Source organism: Amphiprion ocellaris, chromosome 1 (genome assembly GCF_022539595.1).
Source record: "Amphiprion ocellaris isolate individual 3 ecotype Okinawa chromosome 1, ASM2253959v1, whole genome shotgun sequence".
NCBI classification, from domain to species: domain Eukaryota; kingdom Metazoa; phylum Chordata; class Actinopteri; family Pomacentridae; genus Amphiprion; species Amphiprion ocellaris.
The window spans coordinates 8242445-8267657 of record NC_072766.1 but is presented as its reverse complement, the minus strand read 5'-3'; the positions used below and the strand labels follow the sequence as shown (position 1 = coordinate 8267657).

General features: G+C 44.2%; 1 protein-coding gene across 10 annotated transcripts in view; it reads left to right on the top strand.

Annotated features, from left to right (window-relative positions):
• Positions 1–224: 224 nt before the first annotated feature.
• The window catches only part of cbfa2t3 (CBFA2/RUNX1 partner transcriptional co-repressor 3), a 41119-nt gene continuing 16130 nt past the window's right edge, over positions 225–25213 (top strand). For 3 of the 10 annotated variants that reach the window (XM_035943140.2, XM_055010004.1, XM_035943136.2), the window contains exons 1-2: positions 225–1008; positions 22907–23062. In XM_035943140.2, the coding sequence (XP_035799033.2) occupies positions 816–1008; positions 22907–23062 (349 nt within the window). In that variant the 5' untranslated portion in view covers positions 225–815. Of the gene's footprint in view, positions 1009–7721; positions 8875–22618; positions 22779–22906; positions 23063–24088; positions 24239–25213 lie in introns of those variants that run through there. The other 7 variants (XM_055010011.1, XM_023298777.3, XM_055010007.1 and 4 more) reach the window with 6 other exon arrangements.

Here is a 25213-nt window from a genome sequence, read left to right as displayed (position 1 = left end):
GTCTGCTGCTATCACCGCAAGCAACATTGCTGCCTGGCCTCCCCAGAGGGCTGCAGCCCTGCAACACAGAAAAAAAAATGTGCAGAAAACTGTAACATACTTCTCTTCTGAACGGCAGCGGCAGGCAGGGCAGGAGGAGGGTTCAAATGAGAGCACAACCCCTTATCCAGAGCCACAAGACATGCTGACCTGCCACTGACACTCACTCACACATGCACACTTGATTGCCTCCGATGCGCTCTGCTGGAAAGGCGAGAAGACAGATCAAGAGGACCAGGCCGAGTAAGAAGAAGAAAGAACAGGAGATTCAAATGCAAGATGTGCCATGTTGAAGAGACTTATGGCTAAGGCAAGAGACTTGTGGGTATTAACATCCAGCCATCATCCATTTTTCTGATGCAAAGCGCAGACATGAAGTGAAGAAAAAACACCAGAAGACTCCAGGAATAACACAACCAGGATCTTCAGTGGGGACGTGAAAGGAAGTCGAATGAATACTTCTGGCGACTTCTTCTTATTTCACTTTTTGGAGCTTTAAGTGCAGCTAAGTCCTTGTCCTTGGATGGCAGTTCAGTGGGTCACGTAATGATCTACTGGGGCCTCAGAGGCAAAGTAGGCAAAAATTCCAACGGAAAACATGGAAAGCCTCAAGCACACTTACTGATAGGGAACATTCAGCAGAAAAACCTTCTAAAAGTTTGGGGATAACAGTGCTTTTCAGATCTAACGACCTTGTTGCTGCTACCTACCTTGGACCTCCAGGTTGCCAAAGGCTTTCACACCTTAAGCTCCAAGCCCCTCACCTTACAGAGAACATGTCTGTCGAGATCACTTTGGAGCGCCACAAGAAGGCCGAGTCCTCATCGGCTGTGGCGTTTTCTCCACGTGTCCCCACGGTTGCCCTGATCAGCCACAGAGAGCTGAGGGATAAACTGGCTACCCACAGACTGCAGCCCAGAAGCCTCGATCTCAACCTGGCAGCCAGCAGCCACTACAGATGTAGCGAAGGTAGGAGCTTGTCATCTTCCAGGACCTGTTTTATGAAATCTTTTGGCAGTGTGTTAACCGTGATGAGTGATGGAGGGTCCCGCAGCTGTCAGGTCTGCTCATTAAGTGGAAGTGATTGACAGATAATCAGTTTGTGTTGACTTTGCGCCGCATGCTGTAAGGGCAATGTGAGGTTTCTTCATCTCGCTGGTAGACCTGTTATTTAATGATTAAAGCGAGGGGTTTCAAGGTTAGAATGACATCAGGCTATATCATCTGAATGGCTTTTTCTTGTCTAGAATAATTATGTGGTCATAGAATTTCACTAAATCACCTTGGAGATAGAACTAAATCATGACAATCAGGTTTCAATTGCCCTCTAACTGCATTTATTTTTTCCTCAACAGCATGCTCTTATTGTCATGTCTTCATATGGGCTGTCAAGCGCAAATGAACTTGTCATTATTGTTAACAAGCCCAGTGGAGCGCATTTGTCCTGTGGCACTGGAAAGGAAAGGGAAAGAGGTTTTTAGAGCATTGGGTGGGTGGGGGGTCTTCCTCTGGGCTTTCCCCATACAGCTGCAGGGAACAGTGCGAGATTCTGGAGTTTCAATGTTCAGCTTCAGCGGCTTTCTAATACACACACAGGTCAATATGGGTGAATGACGGACGGAAAACTTAAAGGGAGTATTTTTGCAAGCGGATGAGGGATACTTAAAAGACATCCAGTGGAAAAGAAGAAGAAAATAATGTAATTGATTCATAAAGACGCAAAAACACTAAAGCAGTGCCTTTAGGCAAAAATGAAAACCTTCACTTAAATCAGCGAAGAGTTCGAGGAGAGAGATGCATTAAGAATCAGACATTAAAAGCCTTATTTTATAGACTCTAAATATGTAGAAACGTTAAGTCAGTGCGAGGACTAATACCCAACGTAGTGAATTACCTGCAGCGCATACCGTCTCTTGGCAGTAATGAGCTTTGTGAACGTTGCAGAGATAAGGCCTCCATAATTAGGCTTAGTCATAAGCAACCCCCCTGTAATTCTGTGATAAAAACCCAGTAGAACTCTGACGTTGGCGCTCCAACCCATTCATCACATGCAAACACACACATATACATACACTGAAGAAATCAAAATGTGCCATTGAGAAGCGTAAACGCAGCTCTTTGTCTCAAGTAGTTTACCTGATGTAACTGTTTGTGTGTGTATGTGGGGGGGTGTACAGTCCAGCAATATGTTCACACTGTATGGAAAGACAGCAGTAAAAGTGTGTGTCGATGCATGTGCATGTGTGCGTGCGTGTGTGTGTGTGTGTGTGTGTGCGTGTGTGTGTGTGTGAGGTGTTGTGAGCTGCAGCATAGGCTTCCTGTGAGGGAGCAGATGTCGCAGAGCTCAGGCACAGCTGCGACGGGCGATAACCGCGGTGGCAAGAATATGTCGGCACGCTGGCTCTTCTCCCTGGGTCTTATCAGTCGCACACAGCATACGGACTCTCACACACACACACACACACACACACACACACACACACACACACACACACACACACACTCGTATAGACACTCCACAATAAGGAACTGCCACCCAGCACCAGCAGACCCTCGCAGCAGGCCCAGATAGAGCCAGTAAGGCAACGAGAGAGAGATGGAGAGAGGAAGAAAAGGAGCAAGGACTAAATCAAGGGACTTTGATGGAAAAGGTGCTGAGAATCCCTAACAAAGCCTTGGCTCGTGCCTGCCGTATCATAGACTTCATAATTTTTGTGCCAATCCTAATCCTCTATAGCTATGAACAGGCTATTCTTTACAATTTCCTCTGACAAAAAGATTCATGTCACCAGTAATAACTTTTATATGGCTGCATAAGCACACAACTTTTCCACTTTTTCCTATCTTGATGCATCATCAACACTGTTATCCAGGTCAAGAAAGATGTTTTTGAACAATTAGTCAAGTAAAATTTCAAAAAACTTTTAGATTTAAATCTGTTATTAGTGCTTTTCATCCTTAAAGTAAATATTTTATAAAGCTCAAAGTCATTACAATCTCACAGGCTTGCAAAATGTGATGCAATTTGTGCAATTTGGAGTGTGAATATACTGTACTTTAGTGCACACACAACATGATTTCATGTTTTTTCTCTGGTTTTTCTGGCAGTTTTGCCATGTCACTCCATCTCAGCATTTAAGTAGACATAATAATGCTATCACAACCAGAGTGACACAGTACAAAACAGGACACATTTTGTAATAAAATTCTCCAAACGTACTGTACACATGAAAACGTGATGTCCACCTTTTTCACTCATATGTTGCTTAATGATTACATCACTGTATCTCTGTCACAGATGTGAGCAAACAAATGTGGCACAGATCATCAAAAATGTGAGAAACTATGGATGCTGATAATGATGCAAGAAGAGGCAAAGTAAATAACTAGTAGGGTGGAAAAAAGTGAGGGGCATGTGTGGGAGGACAGGCAAGGTGCTGATGAGATCTGTGTGTGTGTTTGTGTGTGTGTTTGTGTGTGTGCTGAGAGAGAGTGAGAGCAGTTATCCTCTTTATTTCCTCAGCACCAGCTTTGTGGTTTCTATGAGGAACAGATGTTCACAACTTGATACAGTGCCTCATCCCCCTCTACTCACTATCTCCAGTGCCAGCACCGCCAACTGTCTGCACACACACAAGCTCACACACACATATTGTCTCTTGGGAAACAGTCATATATAGCAGTGACTTTCTCATCTGAATATATGGGGCGTATTCACCTGCGCACTCAGGACTTTTTTCTTTTTTTTACTGTCCATTTCCCTCTGCGCTAAGGCTGTATATCCTGTTCTTGAGTCAACACTTGATTTAATCAGGTGTCACTTCCCCCTTTGTCAGTTTGCACTTCTGTTGGTCAGATGTGACCATGTGATCGCTGCCTGTGTTCAGTCTGGTCAAAGAAAACACACAGATGCATGCACTACCTGTAAATGTTTTCGCTGGAGTTGAAGTCGTTCTTAAATCGTCCTAAATATGCAATCTCATTAAAGTCTTCGAATTTGTGCATCCAGTCATCCAATTTTGGGGAGCAGAGCTACAAATGCACACTTAAAATAAAAGAATTTTAAGTCAAATTTAACTGTGCTTAAACTGCATTATCTACCTTCTTCTTTATCAGTCAGAAAGAAGAAAAGAGATGGGCTCTGAAGCAATGTTTTGCTTGGCTCAAACCTCAAAAATGCTTAAGCGTATGAAATATTTAAGACTAGAAAATGATTTGCTAATTCCAGTGGGGCCGTGTTTTTGTCATATTGAATTATGTACATGTAGTATTCATATTTGAGCTGCTTCTGTGGCATTACAAGGCAGTCAAGTATTTCAAAGGACGTTGTTCAGTTCCCAGTGCATGGATTGAATTTTGAATTCCCATCATGTCTGAATGATTCAAACAGCTGACACTTTGCTGCTCGATTGCAAACAAAATGTCAGGGGGTCTATGGGTGCAATTTGTAAAAGCAGCATTCCAGCGTGTGTGCTTGAGTGGGTGGGTCAATGATCCGTTACACCACGCCATATTACAGAAAGACTCTCTCTTTCTGTCTCATCCTCTTTCATAATATAATGCAGCAGCTTGAGGACACGCTGCACATTAAAGATGTTAACATACAAATTGAGAGATCAACATCCTCTTAGGCGCACTATCACAGAAAAACAGAGTTTAAATTACAAAACTCGTGTATAGGGGAGGACACGTGCGGCTCAGAGGGAAATTTCTCAACACAAACCCAATCATTTCTATCAGCGTTTCAATCAGCACACCACAACAGTTATTTTTGTTTTATTTCGATCGAGTGAGATGTACTCTTCCCCTCCCGGTCATGACTGGATGGAACCTACATCGGTGACGTTAATGGCGGCTCCATGAGCATGTGGTCGGTTGAATGTGCACAAGAAAGGAAAGGATAGTAGAAGAGAGAAGAGCGCAGGAACACAATGGGTCTAGCGTTCCTTTCAGTCGGCTCAGGGCCTTATCTCCTTTCAACACACTAGCCTGTGACTGCCACTATAGGAAAGGATTTACAATGTGTGAGTGGAGGAAATGCTGCAAACTTCTCTCTTTTACTCTGACACACACACACACACACACACACACACACACACACACACACACACACACACACACACACACACACACACACACAGAGACACACACAGAAATCATCATTTCCATAGCAGCACAATGACCAAACCTAGCTCTTGTATCTCAGTGAGTGCTCAACCATCCAGGAGATGCTGTCGACATAACGGAGTCCAGAGCAGGGTGGGGGGTGTTTGTGAGGTGGCAGCGAGATAGAGCAGTGAAAGGACGGCGAGACAAAGCTGTTTTCGTCATTAATGCCATCAAAGGGACTTCCAGTCGCAGTATTATGGTACAGAGAGTTCATCGAGGCGACTTCCCACCTTGTGTGTGTTTCATTGTGCAGTTTATCAGGCTGGCCACATGGAGTGTCAGTGCTAACCCGGTGACCGCTCAACAAAAGGCCAAATTAAGAGGAGTGAGAGGCTGTCGTACAGGGAGGCTGACAGGTTGACTGACGCCGTTCCCTAGGAGAATAGCATCCTGTCAATCTTGGAGCTGTCACCTTGACAGGAATCCTTTCTTTGGATGCAACCCCCATTGCCAACCTTTCTGTCACTCAAGGCCACACAGACACACACACCTTTTCCAAGTTCAGTATTCTGCACAGGAATCAAATAAGCCACCGACGGCAACATACTGAGGAGGCACACACACAATGGTGCATGAGTGCAGAGCTGCTTTGGGCCATAACTCTGAAGAGAAATAAAGAGAGTTAGTTTTATACTCCATTACTCTGACTCCAGCTTGTGAAGGTCTTTGCATCTGTTCTTGTGTGCAATATTGGTGTCAGTCCATGTCTGGGTGTTTGATCGGATATTGTGGTTTGAACAAAAGTATTGAGACTGAACCTGAGCTTACCTGAAGTTACTCCTCCTCACTGACCATGCAGGGAACTGTTGTGAGGTTCCAGTCAAACAGTGATGGGGCTTCCCCCTGCACGCTAGTTCGCATTATTTAATCAGTGCTGGAGCACTTTTCAAAAGTCCTCCAGTCTCCATATGAAGGCAGCATTTGTGCTCGACGTTGGCGAGGCTGGTGAGACCAGAGTCGGGGCACAGCAGCTGTCTGTGTGTACTTTACAAGCTGGTTCTGTTTGTTCTGTAGACGCAGGAGGGGTCAGCAGGGTGTCAGCTTTGTCTTCTGTCCCCTTCCATGGCTATGTGTGTGTGTGTGTGTGTGTGTGTGTGTGTGTGTGTGTGTCTGCTGGATGGAGAGAGGTCAGGTGGGTGGGGCAGACGGACTAACACACCAGTGTGGACAGGTGGAGGATTCTCACTAAAGAGGAGCCAGATGTACTGTACCTGCCTTTTTCTCTGTCTCTCTTTGTGTATTCCTGTCTTTGTTTACCTGTTTAGTAGTGGAGCACTTTAATCAAACTTACGCTAAGTACAAAAGCCTAAAAATAGTCTTATTTGTAGTAGAGCTAAAATGATTCATTGACATTGATTTAGTTGATTAACAGAAAATTTGTTTTCTAAGAAACCTGTCACTGCTTTCTGCCTTTTAAATAGGAAAGATTTGCTGCTTATGTAACAAAATAATTTGAGCGACTTTCAGTTTTAAACTGTTGATTCGGGGAAACTAAGCAATCTAAAGACGTCCTCTTGCCTCGGGAAAGTCTTGAAAGAGATTTTTCAATATCTTCTTACATTTTGTAGATGAAATAAGAAACTGATTGATTAAAAAGTGCTATTGTTGTAGTCCTTGTCATATAGCTAAAGGGTTGAAACAGTCCACAGAAACAATCTGAGAATATTACTGTAAAGATTTTAGAAGCTCACGGTTGAACAGTGAAACATATGCATAGCAATGAAAAGGAGACATTAATAATGGTGGTAATAGTGTTATTTAGTAAACAAGACACATTTCCCACTTGACTGTTTATGAGAACACAAAGAACACAAAGAAAACTACAAATTTAACAAGATTTGCTGGTATAAGCTCACATGCCGATAGACACATTCTCTTGCACTTGTTCAAGCTGTGCCTGTATTTTTTTTTTTTTATAGTTAAAGTGTTAAAGTAAATAAAGTCTGCAGAATCCTGCTTTCCCTGTCCTCCCTGATATGAGGAAACAGCGGCCCCCACGGGCAGACAGCGGTACTGCACCTCCTCTCACTGCTCTCATATTGCCTTTTGATGGGGAGCTTGATGGGGAGCTTGATTGGTACCTGAAGTAATTAGGTGGGACGCAGTTTGTTAAAACCACAGGCTGCAGCCACATCATGGGTTCAGATAAGCTATGCTGCAAGATTTTAGCTTTTCTGTGATTGAAATCTTGGGAGGTTTGTATTATAGTGCAGAATATTTGGGGGTGATTTTAATCATTTTTACACCAATGTGAGTTTTTTTTTTAATGTATTCGATTTGGATGTTTTTCAGTTTTTAGAAAGGATTCCTGCACAATAGCTGCCAGCTCCTGCTTCTTCTGATGGTACCCGAGAGGGAGAGAGAGAGAGAGAGAGAGAGAGAGAGAGGGAGAGGGAGAGAGAGGGAGAGAGAGAGAGAGAGAGAGAGAGAGAGAGAGAGAGAGAGAGGGAGGGAGAGAGGGAGAGAGAGAGAGAGGGAGAGAGAGGGAGGGAGAGAGAGGGAGGTTAGGAGCTCCAGATGGTGTTTAAACGCAGACAGAAGGCTACAGCGAGGACAGAGAGAGAGGAGGAGGAGGAGAGAGCCGCGGTTACTGCGCACAGTGGGCCCGCCAGCTCCACTCATCAGTGAAGACAAAACAAGTCTGAAAATCCACCCCAAAATTGTGACTTGACGGTGGTGGGATAGAGAGAGAGAGAAAAGAAGAAATCTCCGCATATGCTCGGTTGAATGTGATTTTTCTTTTTCTGGGGGGAGAAGTGATTTTTATTATTATTATTATTTTTAAAGAGCCATCTGAAGGCTCGACGGAGGATCGGCGGCGCGTCGGAGGAGAAGTACCGCACGGAGAGAAACGTGGTGGTGGAAGCCGACTGGAGAAGAGAAACTGTGTGCTTTTTTGTAGATGAAACAACAAGAAAGAAGATACATTAATCTCGTCGGATGTACAAGGACTCGCCCCTGATCGATGTGAAGTAAAGAAGAGGGTTTTAAAGTTGCCACAGGAGGGATAATAGACGCACCCTTGCAGACTAGAGAGGATCCGCATCTTTTTTTTGAATTTGCGCTTTACATGGGAGACGCGAGGATTTGTGGACTTACAGTAACAAATTAATAGTTTCGTCTGCTTAGAATTAAAAACCTTTTTTTTTTAAAAATTTTGCAGTTGAAACCTCTTCTGGTTTAAATGAGCAAGAGAGCGGATTTACAAGACTGGGACAAGTTTTATTTTTTCGTCAACACAAGAAGCTAAAATAGAAAATAATACAACTCAGACTGCGAAATAAACCAAAGACATCAATTTTGCTGAAGGTTCCAAGAGCCCTGGCTTTGATTTTTCATTTCTTCTTCTTTTTATTTTCTCGATATAACTGAGAAGAGAAATACCTCATAATTTATTAAACCTGGAAAGTCAAGACCCCGTTTGAACTCCCAAAGGAAAGTTAAAACATTTTCACGTGTTAGGCTGTCGCTCTTTTCCTCTCAATTATTTCAAAGACAGAAAAAGGAATAACACGGCAAAAGCTTTATTCTTTTTTTCCCAAATGATGAGGACCTAGACGGTATAATAGTTTAAAAAAAAAAGAAGAAGAGAAAGCTGTTTTAGAAACCATTTGGTGTGGATTATCACCGCCACAGTTACCTCAGCTTGACCTCGACCTTCACAAAGTAAGTACAATCTGCACACTCGGCGCTGTTGGAGAAAATCATGGGGAAATATTCCATTTTACTACTGGCCTGAGCCGTCTTTTATTGCATTAGAAGCTTGCAAAATTGATGTTCAATTTTTTAAAGCTTAGATTGATGGTGTATCTCAAGTTTAAACAAGTTTAACATAGTCAAAAGGAACATTTTTGTGGGTTTGTTAGAGCTGTTTGTTCATGTGAAGGTGAATATTATAGCTTTGTGTTATTACGTGCACTTAACATTCATCATTTTGCTTGTTAAGTCATCTCCAGGTGGTGCAAGATGTTAAAAATGGGGGGAAACAGCCTTCTCTGCAGGTGCAAATATCATATTTTTTCATTTATTATTACTATTACAATCACTGGTATGGCATGCACTCATTGCTTACTTATTTTTGTTGCTTCAGCATAGTGAGCAGATTGTGAGAGCTGAGCTGGAGAGAGAGAGAGAGAGAGAGACATAGAGGAGTCATGAAGTGTTTGCCCTGCGAGTCTGTGCTGAACATCACAGTGATGTCTGAGACAAAGTGATGACACCAAATCTTTGCTCTCCATGATGGTTTTTTTGGTGTCCATCTGGACTGCATGAAGGCGATGGGAGCGAAAGGGACAAATTTAGACGTTTACCCCGAACTGAACTGCATGGGTGCATCAAAGCAGCCTTTTTCTATGATGCTGTGGTGCATCAAGAGCTTTGAGGAACTTTGAGGACCAGGGAGCAGGGTGTCTGATGCCATTTAGTGGAAACGCATAAAGCAAAAAGGAGGTGGAGGGAGCGCTTAATAGGACTACTATGGCAACCAAATATAATAAACACAGCCGAAAAGCGTGTTAAAAATCATAATGGATGATTTATTGCAACTCTTGAGAGTAGTGGAGACACTCCCTCAGCAGAAATGAGTCCAGCCAAAGGTTCCTGTGGCCCCCAGTTGAACAGCCTCAGCAGCGCACTCTTCTGCATGTGAGTGCAACAGTAAAACACTCTGGCCATTTTCTCTGCAGGACACGGCCCTGTGTAATTGGCCCTGATAAATATCATCTGAATAATTGAACAGCTGATAATAGACTTGAACAATGGATGGGAGGTTGCAGAGGTGAAACCGCAGTGCAGACACCCTGCCTCACCGCACATTAAACCTCCATCACCACCGGGCGAGCATCTCTTCCTCCCTCCTTCCAAACGCCGGCCGCCCCATCGCTCAGATCCAGCCGGGCCCGCTGCCTGCTAAGGCAGATGTCCCCACTTCATCATTAAGTAGCTCTCTTAAAAAGGCAGGCCATTCATTATGACCCCAGCCTGCTGAGTGTTTATTCAGTTCCCATCTACCACAGGTGCATGGATGAGATGTTCTGCTTTATACAGGAGGAAACATACCACAGGACTTGAGGAACAGAGCCAGTTTTCTTCTGAAGACGCAGCATCAAGCAAGGATATAGTCCAACATAGAGTCAGACACATACTTTACTTGTTGTGTGTGTTATTATGAGCTTTATTGCCGCTGTTTCGAGCTCATCGTGACCGTTTTCCCACCAAGATATAAGCAGTACATGCGTATTAACTAGATTCACCTTGATATCTGGCATTTGAAAGCAGAAAATGAACTACATGGTGAAACTCTGTTTTTCCTCTGGTTTCCATGATCTCAGCCTAACAGTGTCATTTTGTGTCATGTGTAAAAGGCTCTTGTCTGTAGTGTGACTTGATGGTGCAGGATCTGGCTACAGCTTTACAGTGTTTATTGTACGAGTGTGTGGGCTTCTTGTTGAGTGTGCTTTGTGTGTGTGTGTGTGTGTGTGTGGTAATTATTGTGATCTAAATGCGGGCAGTGCAGGTGAAACTGGCTGTCTCCTAATTAATGAGCGGAGCAGATGGCCTTGGGTGGGCGGGAGCTGCGAGCGCACAGCGAGCCGGTCAGGTGGTCAGCACAACACAGACACCTGGGCCATCACAAACAAGACAAGTCAAGCGGCGGACACAAGCCACAGACATGGGGCCTGTGTGTGCATGTGTTTACATATCTTTGTCTGTGTATGTATGGTCCTTCCTGTGAGTCAACAAGCAGATGTTTACAGTGTTATATTGTGTAACCCGCTAGAAGGGAGCAGCACCAACCTCTTCATATGCTGCGCATGTATTAGCTGCGAACTGTTGAACCGAAATTGGTTAAAAGGTAATAAATCTATAGGAAAGAGAATGAACAGTAAAAAGCATATACAATATCCTTTCATTTATGTCCATGAGTCTCATGACCTTTACAATTTTTTGGCAGCCGCTTATGGGAACAAGTTTGAGGCCATTACTGCATAGCATCGGGATGTTTGAAGTTCTTTAAATGACACAAAATGACACAGTGTCTATTTATTTAGCTGTTTTTATCTATGAGTGATTTCCTCTTTGTATCAACAAGCAAACCTCATTTCCCACTTTAAACGCATCACATTCTTAATCAAACAATATGCCAGATTACCCAGAGCAAGGTGATTGGTGTGAAAGTCTGTATATCTGTTCATATCTGTGCAATTTAACGTGTAGATGTTATTGAGGTGCGAGTGCAACACAAGTGTACCCTAAAGTGTCCATTTATTCCTGGCACAAGTTTTCACTCACTCATTTCTCTCTGATTCACTGATTGTAAAAAGTCACAGAGTTTTGCCTCCAGGGTGGGATTATCCTTCAAAACAAGTTTAGTTTGTTTAGCAGCGAATAAATAGCACGAAAACCGCAGAAGCCATAATTGGTGATAATACTGTAGAAGCGTTCTAATTGTCCTGAATGTGTGTCTGTGCATGCGTTAAAGATAAAAGTAAATCATGGACAACCACTAAACTTGGATAGACTGGAGATAAAGGGGAGTGATATAGAGAATTATGCAGCTTACTTAATTTTTATTACTTGTTCGGCCCAGGACGGTAAGTTAACAGCAGCATTTTGCAGAGCAGAAACATAACATACTTACTATGCAGTTGCAGTGAATTTAATGAGATCAGTGTGTACATTTGTATGGTTCTGTGTACATAGGGGAGCAAGCGATGAAGTAACCATCCCTGTGCAGAATCTCCGCAGCTTCTCTGCTGTTTACTGGGAGAGACCAGTGTGGTTCTGGCTGCCTCCTGCTCCGTTTTATGTGTGTGTGTCTCGGTCTGCTCTGCCCTGGTCTGTTCCACATGTGTTTGACATTACTGTGACAAGGCTGCCCAGCCTCTCTGGGGAGATGGAGAATGTCAGAGACTAGAGCCGAGAAGCAAGCAGCTTCCCAACATCTGATGGAATGAGAAACACACTCGCTGGATGGCTGGCTGGCCTGCTGACGCCACAGCGTGGGAGCAGAGCAGAGGGTGGAGGCCAAGTAAAACCCCAAATGTGTGTTTGAAATATCACTCTTTCCCTCCGTTCCCTGTTCTCTCCCCTACTTGTGCACATATCCACTCACATTCTCAAGATTAAAAACACAGTATGCAGACACTCACCATTTCTTCGTCTCTAGTAATAACACTGTTTTCAATGAGTCAATTATCAGGCGTCTTTTCTCCGGATTTTCAATGCAGAGCGGGCAAAATGCTCAAATTACCTCATGTGTGACATTCAAGGGTGAAAACTCACCATTTATGACTGATCATTTCGGAAAATGATTTGTTGAATCGACTCTTCATTTAACTAAAGTTCATCAATGTATACAGCATTAACAAATTGCACCTCAATTACATATTTCTAAAGGGAGGCACATTTCCAGCTTGCAGGAACGCTCAGTCATGAATGCAGTTGCAAACATCATCACAACATTGGTGAATTCACATGTACAGCTGAATTGCTGACAGCTCCTGCAAGGACAAAATCTCTTCCTCCTCCTCCCTTCCTTGTCTTGTCCCGATTCCACCTCCTACTCTTCCTCCTCACCTTGTGCTTCCTCACTTGCTCGCTGACCTCTCACCTTCCGCTGACCTTCTTCTCTTCCTCGCTCCATTCAACAAGCTGCACCTTCCCACCTCCCACCTTTTTATGCTGCATGGTAGGAAGTGTGTTCAGATCTGAGTCAGACAGAGGAAACAGCTGGGCTAATCTACAGTAGCGCTGAGCTCGGTTTCAATCAAGCCAAGTGGACAGGCCAACAGAGAAAATGGGAAGTTCATATCGCCGCCGTTACCTGATATAATGAATCCCTCCCTTTCCTTCTTGCCCCACACTGAGGCCTTTATCACAGGCAAGGAGTAAACAAGCACAAAGGAACACAGAGTGGAGTTATTAAGGCTTCCACTCTAAAGCGGTTCTCTCTGGACGTCTGGGGACGTGCTGCAGCCGAGGAGCATGCAGGCAGAGATTGGGAAGGAAGGCATGTCTCTCGCATTTGCTCGCTCTCTCCTTACAGTATTTGTGAAATTAAAAACGTCGTTATCTCCTGGAAACAGATCCTGTGCCACACAGATGGTTCCGTCTCTCTTCAAATGGGAGGCTGAGCCACTGACTGCCGTTGTGTTACCAGTTAGTTGTACAGACCTTAATCTCGGCTCCAGCCTTCCTTCCTCTGCCTCTCTGTCTCTCCCTCTCAACACACATGCACAGAGAGAGAGACAAACTACCCCTTCAGATAAAAGTAGCGCCCGTGTAAAGCGCTAATTTCACGAGGAAATGGATATTTTAGCTTCTCTGAGATTTTTGAAGCATAGAGAGTGGAAGGTCAGAGATTTTCTTTATTTGTCAAAGAGCAGTGGCCACTTTGAGGAATGAGCTATCGCTGGGCATTTAAAGTTACAGGCCTCAGCAGGGCATAAGGGTTGTGTTTGATGGTTTCTGCTCAGTCTTTCAAGTGCTACTTCAGGCAGAGATCACTGCATTAGTAAGATGCTCTGACCTTTGTGAGCTGTCATGAGGCAGAGGTCTACATATACGTCTGTGGGCTTTCAGATATAAGGCTGTAAATGTTTGTGATGATGTTACGCTAAGTATTTGTAAATATATTCTACAAGACCACGTTTCTATTGGAACTCTTGATCACATTCTGACTCTAAATAAAGCAAAAATAAGTTCATGATCACCAAAAGATTTCTTCTTGAAGTTTGGATTGTAGTTAAGTGGCATGTCTACAATCCCACTCTGGCTATTGTTTAGTCTGTGGCACTACAGACTTTCATCTCACGAAATAATACTAAGGTAGTAAAACAAAAGGTGACGAAGGATCAAATGAACATATATCGCTTGCTAATCTTTCCAAAATCAATACAAACAAGAGAAAATGCAACATCACTTCATTTCTTTTCAGAAACTTAAATTTCCAACTTTTTAAAAAAGCATTATCCTGCAGTGTAGCTAAACATGAACCTGTAGAATTAAAAATACGATGCATAATGAAACAGACGAGTGGAGATTTTTTAGTTATTGCTAATTCGCTTCATGTGTTTTGACACAAGGTTATCTGACAATCATAAGTGTTGGCAAGGTTGTGCCCGCCCACTTAAGTTAACCTTAGTTTTTAGTGTTAGAAATTAGAGAAAGTGTAATTGACTTATTAGTTAGTGGCAAAATTTATATCTTGTGTAAATTAAAAAAAAGTCCATTAAGAAATAGACCATCAATATTAAGTGAAGTTGTTTGTCATAAATGACTCAAATTACTAATGTATTCTAATGGACTTTCGTAAAAGTCTACCATCTCTGTTATACATGTTTATGCCAGTGTTGCATAGTTCATTTTCATGTTAAACTGACTTAATTCACCAAACAGCAGCTCCTTTGTAGCAGCAGTGTTTACCATCCACTTTCTTTGACCATGACATGACAGCAGGTCATCCTAATTTGCCAATTAGCTCACATCATCAGCATGTTATTGGCACAGCAGTCGTTCTCTTCCGTCATCCACTTGCTCTGTTTTTGTGGCGGCGTCCTGTAGTCAGCTGGTGTCCCAGAGGAGTAGCTGGTATTTATTTCGGCAGCTTCCAGCATGAGCTGGCTGTAGGCTAAATGGAGAAATTGTCAAAGCTTCTCACTAACCTGTCACATGAATGTTCTCCCTCCTCTGCCACACTCCCAGTGGTTTGTGTGTGTGTGTGAAACCTTTGGGGTCCTGCAGGATAATACAGAACACCCAACCCGTGCCTGGCTAATGTCAGGAGCTTTTGTTGCTGTGCCTGCAGGCCAAATGAAGAGGTATGAGAGCGCTGGCAGCGCTGGGGAGCAGTTCAGCTACAGACAGTTTTGTCAGCGCTGACAGCTCCATAGTGACAGATCAGACATTTAACACTGAATGAAATTAAATACAAGACATCAAGCAGGAGAATGACTAATCTGCTGTTTGTTTTCCTACCTTAGCTGTAAGTGACAGCTCAGTGTCAGGTTTTAAACGGTGCACAAAGCATAAGAGCGATAGACATGGGAAGAAAAAATCGGCAGTCACAGTTGACGCACTCTGTTTTATGCACGCACATGCAAAAAAAAAAAAAATTTTAAAAAGTGAGGTTCTTGTGACGTGGAAACACAAAGATGCTGCATTTGCCGTGGTGTGTGTGTGCATGTTGCCAGGGTCAAATCGAAGTCTTTTGTGCTCCATAAAACAGCAGGCAGCAGCGGTGACGTAAGAACAAACAGCGCTGCTCTCTGCTGCAGCTGGCTAGAAAGAGGGAGAAACAGGAGAGAGGAATACAGAGAGGGAAGGAGAGAACAGGACAGCAGCTGTCAGGCCTCTATCGCACACCTGTCACACAGGAAGTGAGCGCCGGCCACCGTTTCCTGGATACACCTCCTCAAACACTGCTCCTGGAAGAAATGGAGGGAGGACATCTGCTGCAAGGGAGAGACAGAGAGGCGGCCACTAACACTGACACACCGAAAGATCAGTAGTTATAGAAATGTGCTGAGGATGAAGAATAGATGCCAAATAACACGAGGAGGAATCAAATATAGGCTTTTGTCTTGCCTCTCTCGTAGTCATATTTGCATGTGTGTGTGTGTGTGTGTGTGTGTATGTGTGTCCAGTTTGCACAGCTAAGAGGATGTTTGTGTTATCGCAGAGCTCTGTGACAGACAGGTCACTCTGTGGCGACTCCAGCCTAACTCTCCCACAAATACAATAAGCCCACATGCCCTAAACTTAACAGTGGGACATTCCCACGCTAGCTCCTCTCACCCACCTCTCCATCCCCTGCCTCCCCCCCACCTCCCCTCTCTCTGTCTCCTGTGACCAATATGAACTAATCCAGATGTAGTGTAGCTGCTCACAGATGTACACATAACTCTTTCTGCATGGCCCTGCTACTTTCTCCCCTCGGCCTCTTCTCCTGCACTGTGTCTCTGCTCTCTCATCACTCAGTTCACAGTCTCGGCCTCCTCGTTCAACCGATCAGAACGGGAAGTGATGTCACTCGGTGCTGCTGATGAGGCACTTGGAGCTGTTGTCTCCTGTTTTGTTTCTCCTCCCAGCCTCCAGAGCTGCTCTGTTGTGGCTGCCCTTGGTAGAAAACCTCCTCTTTGTTTGTCAGGCTTGTCAGGCTGGGTCCTCAGGAGGCCCCCCTTGCCCTATTCCCAGGCTGCCCTTCATGCTGCCTGTATGCAATTAACAGAGTAATTAAAAGCCTGATGAGCTAATTGGTGCTGGGTGAGGCTGCAGGTGTTTGGATTGGGGAGCTTATTAATGTAAGTGCACTCACTGTGAACATCCTCTGACAAATATCAGATTTCTGTGTTATTGATATTTGAATGTAGGCATTTCTGAAACGGATAGTTATTGGACATTGATTAAAGCAGAGCATAGATAGGTAGGTGGATAGATAGACAGACAGACAGACAGACAGACAGATAGAGTAGCACACATGTCACACTTAAGGAAAATAAGGAAACTTACCTCCTAAATCATGTGCAAAGTGACGTGCAAATCGTATTTGACCCAAAACCAGCAGCACCTGCCCGTCCTAAGTCTGGCATCAGAGCTAACTGGGTTTGCTTATGTTCAATTTCAATTAACCTTCTCTCTTTCTTTATGTGTCAAACATCTGAGTCCGAAAAGTTTTCGACTTCTGCACAACTGTATTTCATCCCACATCAACAGTGTATTGGATATTAAGATGAATTATGTCACGTCTGATGGAGCCCAGTAAATGAGCTTATCAGAAATAAGAGAAACTAAAGAAAGTTGGATCTGACGTTGGTTCGTGGCAGCCTGAGGCTGAACTCTCAGCTGGCAAAATTAGGCGCACGGCTGACAGGATGAGGAAAAGAAGATGTAGATGAGTAGGAACAAAGGAGAGTTTTCATGTAGAGCAGAAGCTACATGTAAATTTTTTCTCTTTGCTCTTGTCTGTCTGCCTGTCTGTGTCTCTTGGCCCATTCCCAGATGTATATGCACAGTCACTTCCTCATGCGTGTGTCTCTTTCTTGTCTCCTACTTCCTCCCCCATATCTCTGCTCTCTCTCTCTCTCCCCCCCGCCTCCTCCCTTCTCGGTGGCAGCTGTGCTGGTGATGGCTGTGTGCCCATGGTGCAAGCTGGCTGTGGGGTCCCAGGTGGCCCACATGACAGTTATTGATGTTCAGGTGTTCAGCTCCTCTCACACAGGGACCCTGGAGCCACATGTGCACACACACTGGCACACACACTCGCCGAGACGCATGCAGAAACACACAACACAAACATGCACTCTAATGTAGTTCACACGCATACACAGAATACATGCATGCAGTCGTGTACTTGCACGGTTATGCATATAAACTGTGTATTGTTGCTGAGGATGTGTAAACATCACACAAACATGTACAATAGAGATTTTGTGCATACAGCTGCTGGGCTGCCTGGCGAGCAACAACAGTTGCAGATTTCAATATGAAAACAACAAGCTTTGTCGAAATGTATGCAGAGCAGTTTGTAGGTTTCTTATAGTCCAGTATTTAGGACTCATTGCTGTGCGTGTATGTGCAGTGGGATAGCCAGTGTCAGTACCAGTGCCCAGTGCCGTCCTAACACACTCCAGATGTGTCTTGCTAGCCAGGGAGTTGTTCTTGGCACAGCCTGCCTCGGCCGAATGTCACAAATACTTTCCTTTATTTAGGAATGGCTCTGGGTTAGTGGCTGGAGAGAAGGAAGGAGGCGAGGATGGATGGATGGTTGGGGGGGAGCAAAGGGAGGTGAGGTAGATGAAAAGAACAAAATAAATGATTAGCAATGTAGAAGGACACGGGAGAATGACGAGCAGGGGGGAGGACTAAGACAAGTAGATGTAGAAGGACAGAAGATGGAGAGGGAGGAGAGAAGGAGGAGGGAGGGAGGCAGAAACAGCTCCAGTCTAGCATCTGGATTTTATTAGCAGCCGTTGGGAAAATCTGAAAAGGAAGTTTTTTCTCTGCGAGCACGTCGGCAGCAGTGATATGCTGCACATAACCACTTCACTGCCGACGAGAGGAGCCAGGCCCTCCCAAAGGAGAACAGATGGTCGCTAGAACTTCAATACAATTACATCAACAGCTTTCGATGTAAGCGCTGTGTGACAGGATCCCTGCAGCTCAGAAAGACAGAAATACAACTCCTCTAACCTTAGCACCTCTGGCCCTGGATAAATTATCTTTGATCCATCCTCACTCCCCACTTGTCCTCAAGTTGTTCTTGCTTTTCTCACTAGTTTAACCATTTAAAAGGAAAATGTTGCTGCTTTCGGCCTGCCGGTGAGTTGTCAACGATTTGCTGGTGGTGATCTGATCAAAGACAGGATGGCTTTTGTCAGTGCTTATTAAGGAGAACCGATGACCCCCTCTCAAACCCCACCCCATTCCCCTGTTTGTTTTTTGTTCTACATGTTTGTTCAGCCGGCGCTGCATGTGTACTATCACAGAGATTCTCAAGTAACATAGGGGAAATGTTTGTGTTTGTGCTTGTGTCCGTGAGCGTATACAATCTGCGAACTTGTGAGCACGTGAACGCATCTGTGTGTTTGTGTGTGCACGCTTATCATTTGTGATGACAAATTTGAGTTGCAGACCACAGGAGGAAAGCCTTCACATTTTGACCATTTCCCACTTTTAGTCATACTTTCATATGGCTGTTTGAGAATGGGGAATTGACACTAGAATTAGGTTTAGGTAAGGGTTAGGGTAAAGGGCAAGGAAATGTATTAAGTCAGTGAGAGTCCTCACAAAGATAGAAGTACAAATGTGTGTGTGTCTGTGTGTAAGTGTGTGTGTGCACTGTAGCGGCCTGTCTCCCACCCTGTCATTAGTGAGGGCTTTAAAGCCTCTGAACTCTAAATCAGCTCAAGATGAAGTGGAGTCTGGGATCTGTCTGCAGAAACAGCCTCTGTGCTGACAAACACACACATGCACACACCTACACATCTTACCTGTGACACACTTCACACTGATAAAAATGTGAATATCAAAATATAGAACTACACAGACAGAAAACATCCTCTTGGTCTGCTCTAGGTTGCAGGAAGATGACATCTTGGCTTGGTGCTAATGATGTTCGCAGTCTTTTGAATGGCAGTGGTGTGAGAATGTGTAACACTGTAGGGGCTGTATCCCAAAGTCTCAGGTCCAGGGCATAGGGCTACAATCCCCAATGTTTTGATATAAAGGCCTGGTGGGGGGCTGGGGGCCAGAGGCTCGGGCTCTGTTTGTGTGGACTCCACAGCGGCCTGATAGGGAACAGATGTGGAAAGGCAGGCGGCTGGGCAGCCAGCCAGAGCAGCTGGGAGAAATTAAAAACAACAGCATTCCTGGAGACTGGGGGAATTACAGTGGGAGGGAGGGAGGGAGAGAGCGAGAGACAGAGGGAGAGTTTTAGGGCTATGTGGTCACTGACGAGAGTCTCTGCGGAGTAGGAGAGATTGAATAGACGGGGGGATTTAAGGGGACTGTTCGGCAGTGGTTAGCTAAAGCTAATAAGTTGCAGCTGTATTTCCAGTGGAAGCACAAATGCACATGCACACATATATACAGTCAACACACAGACATATGACAGTGCAAAATGAAACCAAAATGCACTACCAGCATCTGAATGGCCCTTTAATGTCTTGTCATTACATTGGTGCTATTTATTTATGTGTGTGCATTTGTTTTAAGGGACCTTAATGAAAGCATATGTCCTTAAATCTATAATGAGACCCCAAAATGCCTTTAGAAATTTACACAAACCACTGCACTACGTATGTGCAATTGTACAGTATGTTATCTGTGGTTTTGTGTCTCGCAGTGAATTGTTTTTCATCTTGTTTCATCATGGCACAAGGGGAGAGTAGAAGATGGAGAGCATTTTTAGAACTCTGGCTGCAGACTGTTTCTTTGGTGAGCAATCTTTTAGCCCCGATTACGTCAAACGTACAGACATACAGCTGTTCAGTCTGAGAAACAGAGACAAAACAGATGCAGAGAGCAGCAGCAGCAGCGAGGTAGGTAATGATTGTATCATTTTGTTGTATTCTCAACCCTATATTCAATTGTATCTGGAGCAGACAGTAAAATGACTGTATCCTGAGCAGATCTATTCTCAGCTGTATTGGTCTCAAAGTGGCTCCTCTCAGGCACTCAGATATGTGTGTGTACAGGGGGGAATAGCAGTTTACAGACAGGAGCACAGTCCAAACCTGAACCTTAACTGCTGTCTACTTTACTTGGCATGCCAGTCTCTCTTTTTATACTACTTTTGGCATAAATGTTTTGTCCTTCAACACAATGGGAGCACAGATGGTCACAGATGGGGTTGCAGACCTAGCAGACTTCCTAATGTATTAAAAGTAAAATCCAGAGCATGGTGTGTATGTGTGTGCCCTGTCCCTGTAGCTGGTCAGATTAAACAGCTGTCTCTAATCCCACGGTGGGAGCAGACGGACAGGATGGTCCCCTTATCCTCCTCTCCACCTCCTCATCTCCTCTCTTTTTCGCTGCTCTCCCCTCCTCGATTTTATCTCACCTTCCTCGTCTTTTGATCATCCAGCTCACTTGCGTATAGCTGCTTCTTCAGACTTGTCAGACTACAAACTAACTTTTATGATTGGTTTTTATAATGCGTGTCAGGACGTATATACTGTATGTAAGTGCTACACTGCACACTTCGCAGTAAATTTGATCAAAGAGGAGATTTACTGAAACATATGGTCCTCCTTCCGTGCAGGAATTAGCCCACCAATTCAGCAGCACAGAGAGCTTGTTTATGTGTTTAGTGTTCTATAGAAGAAGATGGCTGCATCTATTTATACCAGCCGGCCCTGTCTGCCTCTATCTACAACCTTGTGTGTTTATGTTCAGAGCGTCTGGCATGGGGCAAACAGCAGAGTGCCCCTCGTGTTCTTGAGGATCACTGTGTCAATGGCCCTCGTACAGCACACTCCAGTGTGGCACTCTTTAAATACAGACACCAGCTGTTGAACGCTTCTACATGAGCTCTCAGAAATAGGCTAACACCAAGAACTGAGGCCGACTGAGGCAGGGGTTTTTGTGAAGGAAAACATTTCACAGGAGTGAAATGAAAAGTATATTGTGAGAAAGTGATTTGATAAGTTAGTTGGAGACTACAATGCATTTACACTGCAGCTGGAGATCAGACTGGAGTCAACATGTATAAAGACCATTTTGTTTCAAGAGGAGTGTTAGTAGGATTTCTATTATCTCAGAGATTATAACAAGAGATTATAGCGACATACAAAGAGGGCAACTCTGTGTATGAGGCATCAGAATTTTAAAATTTTATGAGGGTCCAATATTAACCTGTTTAGATTCTGTATTTGAGAAAAGGGACAGAGTTAGTTTTTATTTTCCTGTGATACATTAAGAGACGAGAAGGTAGGAGACACAAAATGCAGCAGGAGTTATTAAGAATCAATGAACGCCACATAAAGTCTCCAGTGTGGTTTACATCTGCTTTGCAAGAGTATAGAAGAGGGCTTTCTCTCCTTTCATTATGAATGTACGTGTTTACTATCCATAATAAAGGTGCGTAGTACTCAAACAGAAACACACACATTTCTGTACTGATATATAAGCTGCGTGGCATATTGATTTTTTTTTGTTTTTCATTGCATAATGTACATTTATTGCACACTCTGTGCCATTTATGCACACACACATCCTTAAAAGCTATCTTCTCGCAGTCTGAAAAAGTCATCACACTCTCAGGTCAGGTTTGCATTGCAGAAGGATCTCGTTCCAGCAGCTGCACCTACAGACAGATACATAGACAGAAAGACATGCAGCACTCCATAGATAGATAGATTCTGACTTGGTTTAGGAGGTTTGTGCTTCACATTGTTTTTGTGAAAGACACACTGTGTAGCCATAGCATGAGGATCTGTGCCACTAATGTAAGGCATATCAGTCCTCACACATGCTTGTGGCCGTGGCACATCCACCCCGTGTCATGTTTTCTTCTCGTGTCCCTTGCTCCACCATCCATTCCCTTCACGCTGCAGAGCTTGGCCTTGCCTTGTTTGGTCCTGGCAGGGTGTCTGGCAGAGGACAGTGAAGCCTCTGGTAGCAGGACAGAGCTCTGCTGAAAGCCAGTCCACGGTGATGGACAGCAGCAGATCCAGCTGCACTTGTCACTGGCTGTCAAGCCGGCTGTCTGAACCGGGGAACGAGAAGGGACAGGCAGGGAGGAGTGTGTGAATGTGAATGTGTGTGTGTGTGTGTGTGTGTGTTTGGGGTTTGGAGGTTACAGTGGAGGGGCACTGATTGGGATGTCATAGCTACATGGATTGTGTATGTGTGAAGGAGAGAGAGAAGGGGGAAGAGAAGGGGGGATCTCAGTCAGCAGCAGCTGAGCGAGTGAGCAGGTGCTACTGTATGTCTCCCAGGCCTATGAATCTCCAACAAGAAAGACAATACAAGTTTGGATTCATTTCCACTCCCTGCATTGATTTGTTTTGGTTCTTTATATGGGGCTTTTGGTTTAAGGAAACAATCGATGGCTCCCAGGTGAAAATGTCAGCACTCTCCTCCTTAACCAGCTGTCTCCACTTTGAAAGTGTGATTTTCTTTTCTTTTTTTAAGTTGGAGCACCATCTTGATACCTGTCTCTGTTTTCTGTCTTTTTCACCTTTTCATATCACAGGTAGCAGAGTGCAGAAGGTTGGAACAATGCCAGATTCACCTGCGGATGTGAAAACCCAGCCCAGGTCCACCCCACCCACTATGCCTCCTCCACCCCCGGCTGTCAGCCAAGCAACCAATCGCAATGCTTCATTCACCCCTACCACCAGTAAATCAAGTAAGGATCATTTCTGTCACTATTGTCTGTAAGATACAGGCTTTCTTTGACTTGAAGATGATCATTTTGTGGTGAGGTGTCATGTCAGCAGGCAGTTAACCTGGCAGGTGTGAGAAAAACAATCAGCTCGTAGGCGTTCTCTATTGTTGACCCGTGGATAGAACCGCTCTAAGTGATGATTTCACAGAAAGCGTCAGAGAAGATAACTAATGCTGTGTGACTTCGTATTTATTGAATTGCAAATGTGCTTTTCTACAGAACCCAGATTTTGTCATTTGTCAGTCAAATGTGATTTTTGCATCGAAAATCTTTACGAAATTGGAGCATACAGTAGCCTTATGATACATATCACATACTGTCTATCACAACAGCTCTCTGGCCGTTATCCCCCTGTCAATTCTCAAATGTCCACTGTAAAATAAAAGCTGTGGTTTTAGAGAGAAGGGTGGATGTTTTCTAAATTGGCTTAGAACATCCAACTCTTATTCCAAACGTATTTCAGTGATATTTTCTCTGTATGTTAAGACGTGCTACTGCCTGAGCTATTTCCTAAGAATTAATGCATTTCGGGGACAAGGGACTACACGACCATTTGTTCCTCTTAGGTCAACTGTCACTTTATATGCTTGTGCAAAGGGAGGGAATATTCCAAATATGTGTTTCTTCCCTGTTCGGGTGAACAAGTGTTGAAGTCACTTGTGTGTCAGGTGTGTGTCCCTGCAGGCATCTATGTGTGTGTCTTTTGGTGTGCGTAATGCCCTTGCTCTAGGAACAAGTGTCTTGAAGTGCATGCATGTGAGTGTGGGACCGTGTATGTATGTGTGTGTGTGTTGTTTACCAGCTGGTCAGGCGGCGACGGCCCGTACAGGGGGCATCAGCCAGGACGGCGTTGCAGTGTGTAGACTACTTTCTTCCCTATATAGCAATGACAGGCCATGTTGTTTCACCTGTTGTGGCGGGCGGTCAGCAGTGGAGCTCTCTCCTTGCACCTCTCCCTCTCTAAAACCAGAACACAAGTGCTGCCTGTTGGGATCACATGGGTTAGTCCATATGTGTTCAGGCCTTCGACCCATGGATTAGAGCAACAAGCATGCCTGAGAGGAGGAACCGCAGGAACTGGACTAGCGAACAACTGAACTGCATATAGTCTGTGCTTTATTCAAGTATGAGGACAAGGTATAGCATTACAGTCAACACTCGCTTACCGTAAAGGCCTGCAAACACATTTTGAAAAGATACAGTTGCTGCATTGGTGATGAAATTCTATTTTGAATGTGGTGCTCATGGAAGTGCTTGCATATGCTGTTACTAATGGAATAAGTTATAATGAAATTTAATTACAGGTATACGCCAAGAGGGAAAATCATGTTGCATTTTGTCATCATGTTATTCTAGCACATATGTAATGCATAAAAACAAATAAAAACACATATAAACAGCATATGTTTACACATGTATACTGTATATATGGCTGTATAGCAAGAGTCAGGACAGATTGAAGAAGAGCATTTCAGGGGAAAAGGTCAAATGTGTGTGTGTGAGCTCCTGTGTATTTATGAGTTTGTTTGTGCCTGCATTAAGAAGAATATGTGAGTGATTATATATGTGTATGAATGCTGTGTCTATTCTGAACCCGAAAGCTGCAAATCTACTTTCAGCTGGTGGACATGTGCAGGGCCCGATTTAGCAACACACCTGCTACTGGAATAAAAGTAACACAGGCCACAGGACTATTTTTGGCACCTCTTTAACAAGTTCCTCTTATAGTTGTGTCCTAGTGAGTGAGTGAGTGAGGAGCGGGGTGGAATAGACTGATACAGGGGGAGATGGAAGGGTTGGGGGGAGTCAAATGGTACCACTTGTGAGACAGCTGAAGTTAACGCAAACACACACACACACACACGGGGGGGGGGGGGGGGACAGTAGTCAGAGAAACTAGCATCACTAAGGTCAGTTTGTGCATTAAATGCTGCAGACGTGGCATCAAATATGCGTCTATTGTGTGGTTTACTTTGCTCTATTTCATCTTAACCACACACTCCTCTGTCAGCGGATATAAGTAAGGGCTTCTGCCCTCGTCATGCCCCCAGATCTGTCAGATGCCCCTCAGGCCCTTCCAAAACTATTGACCCAATTCACACTATGTCATCC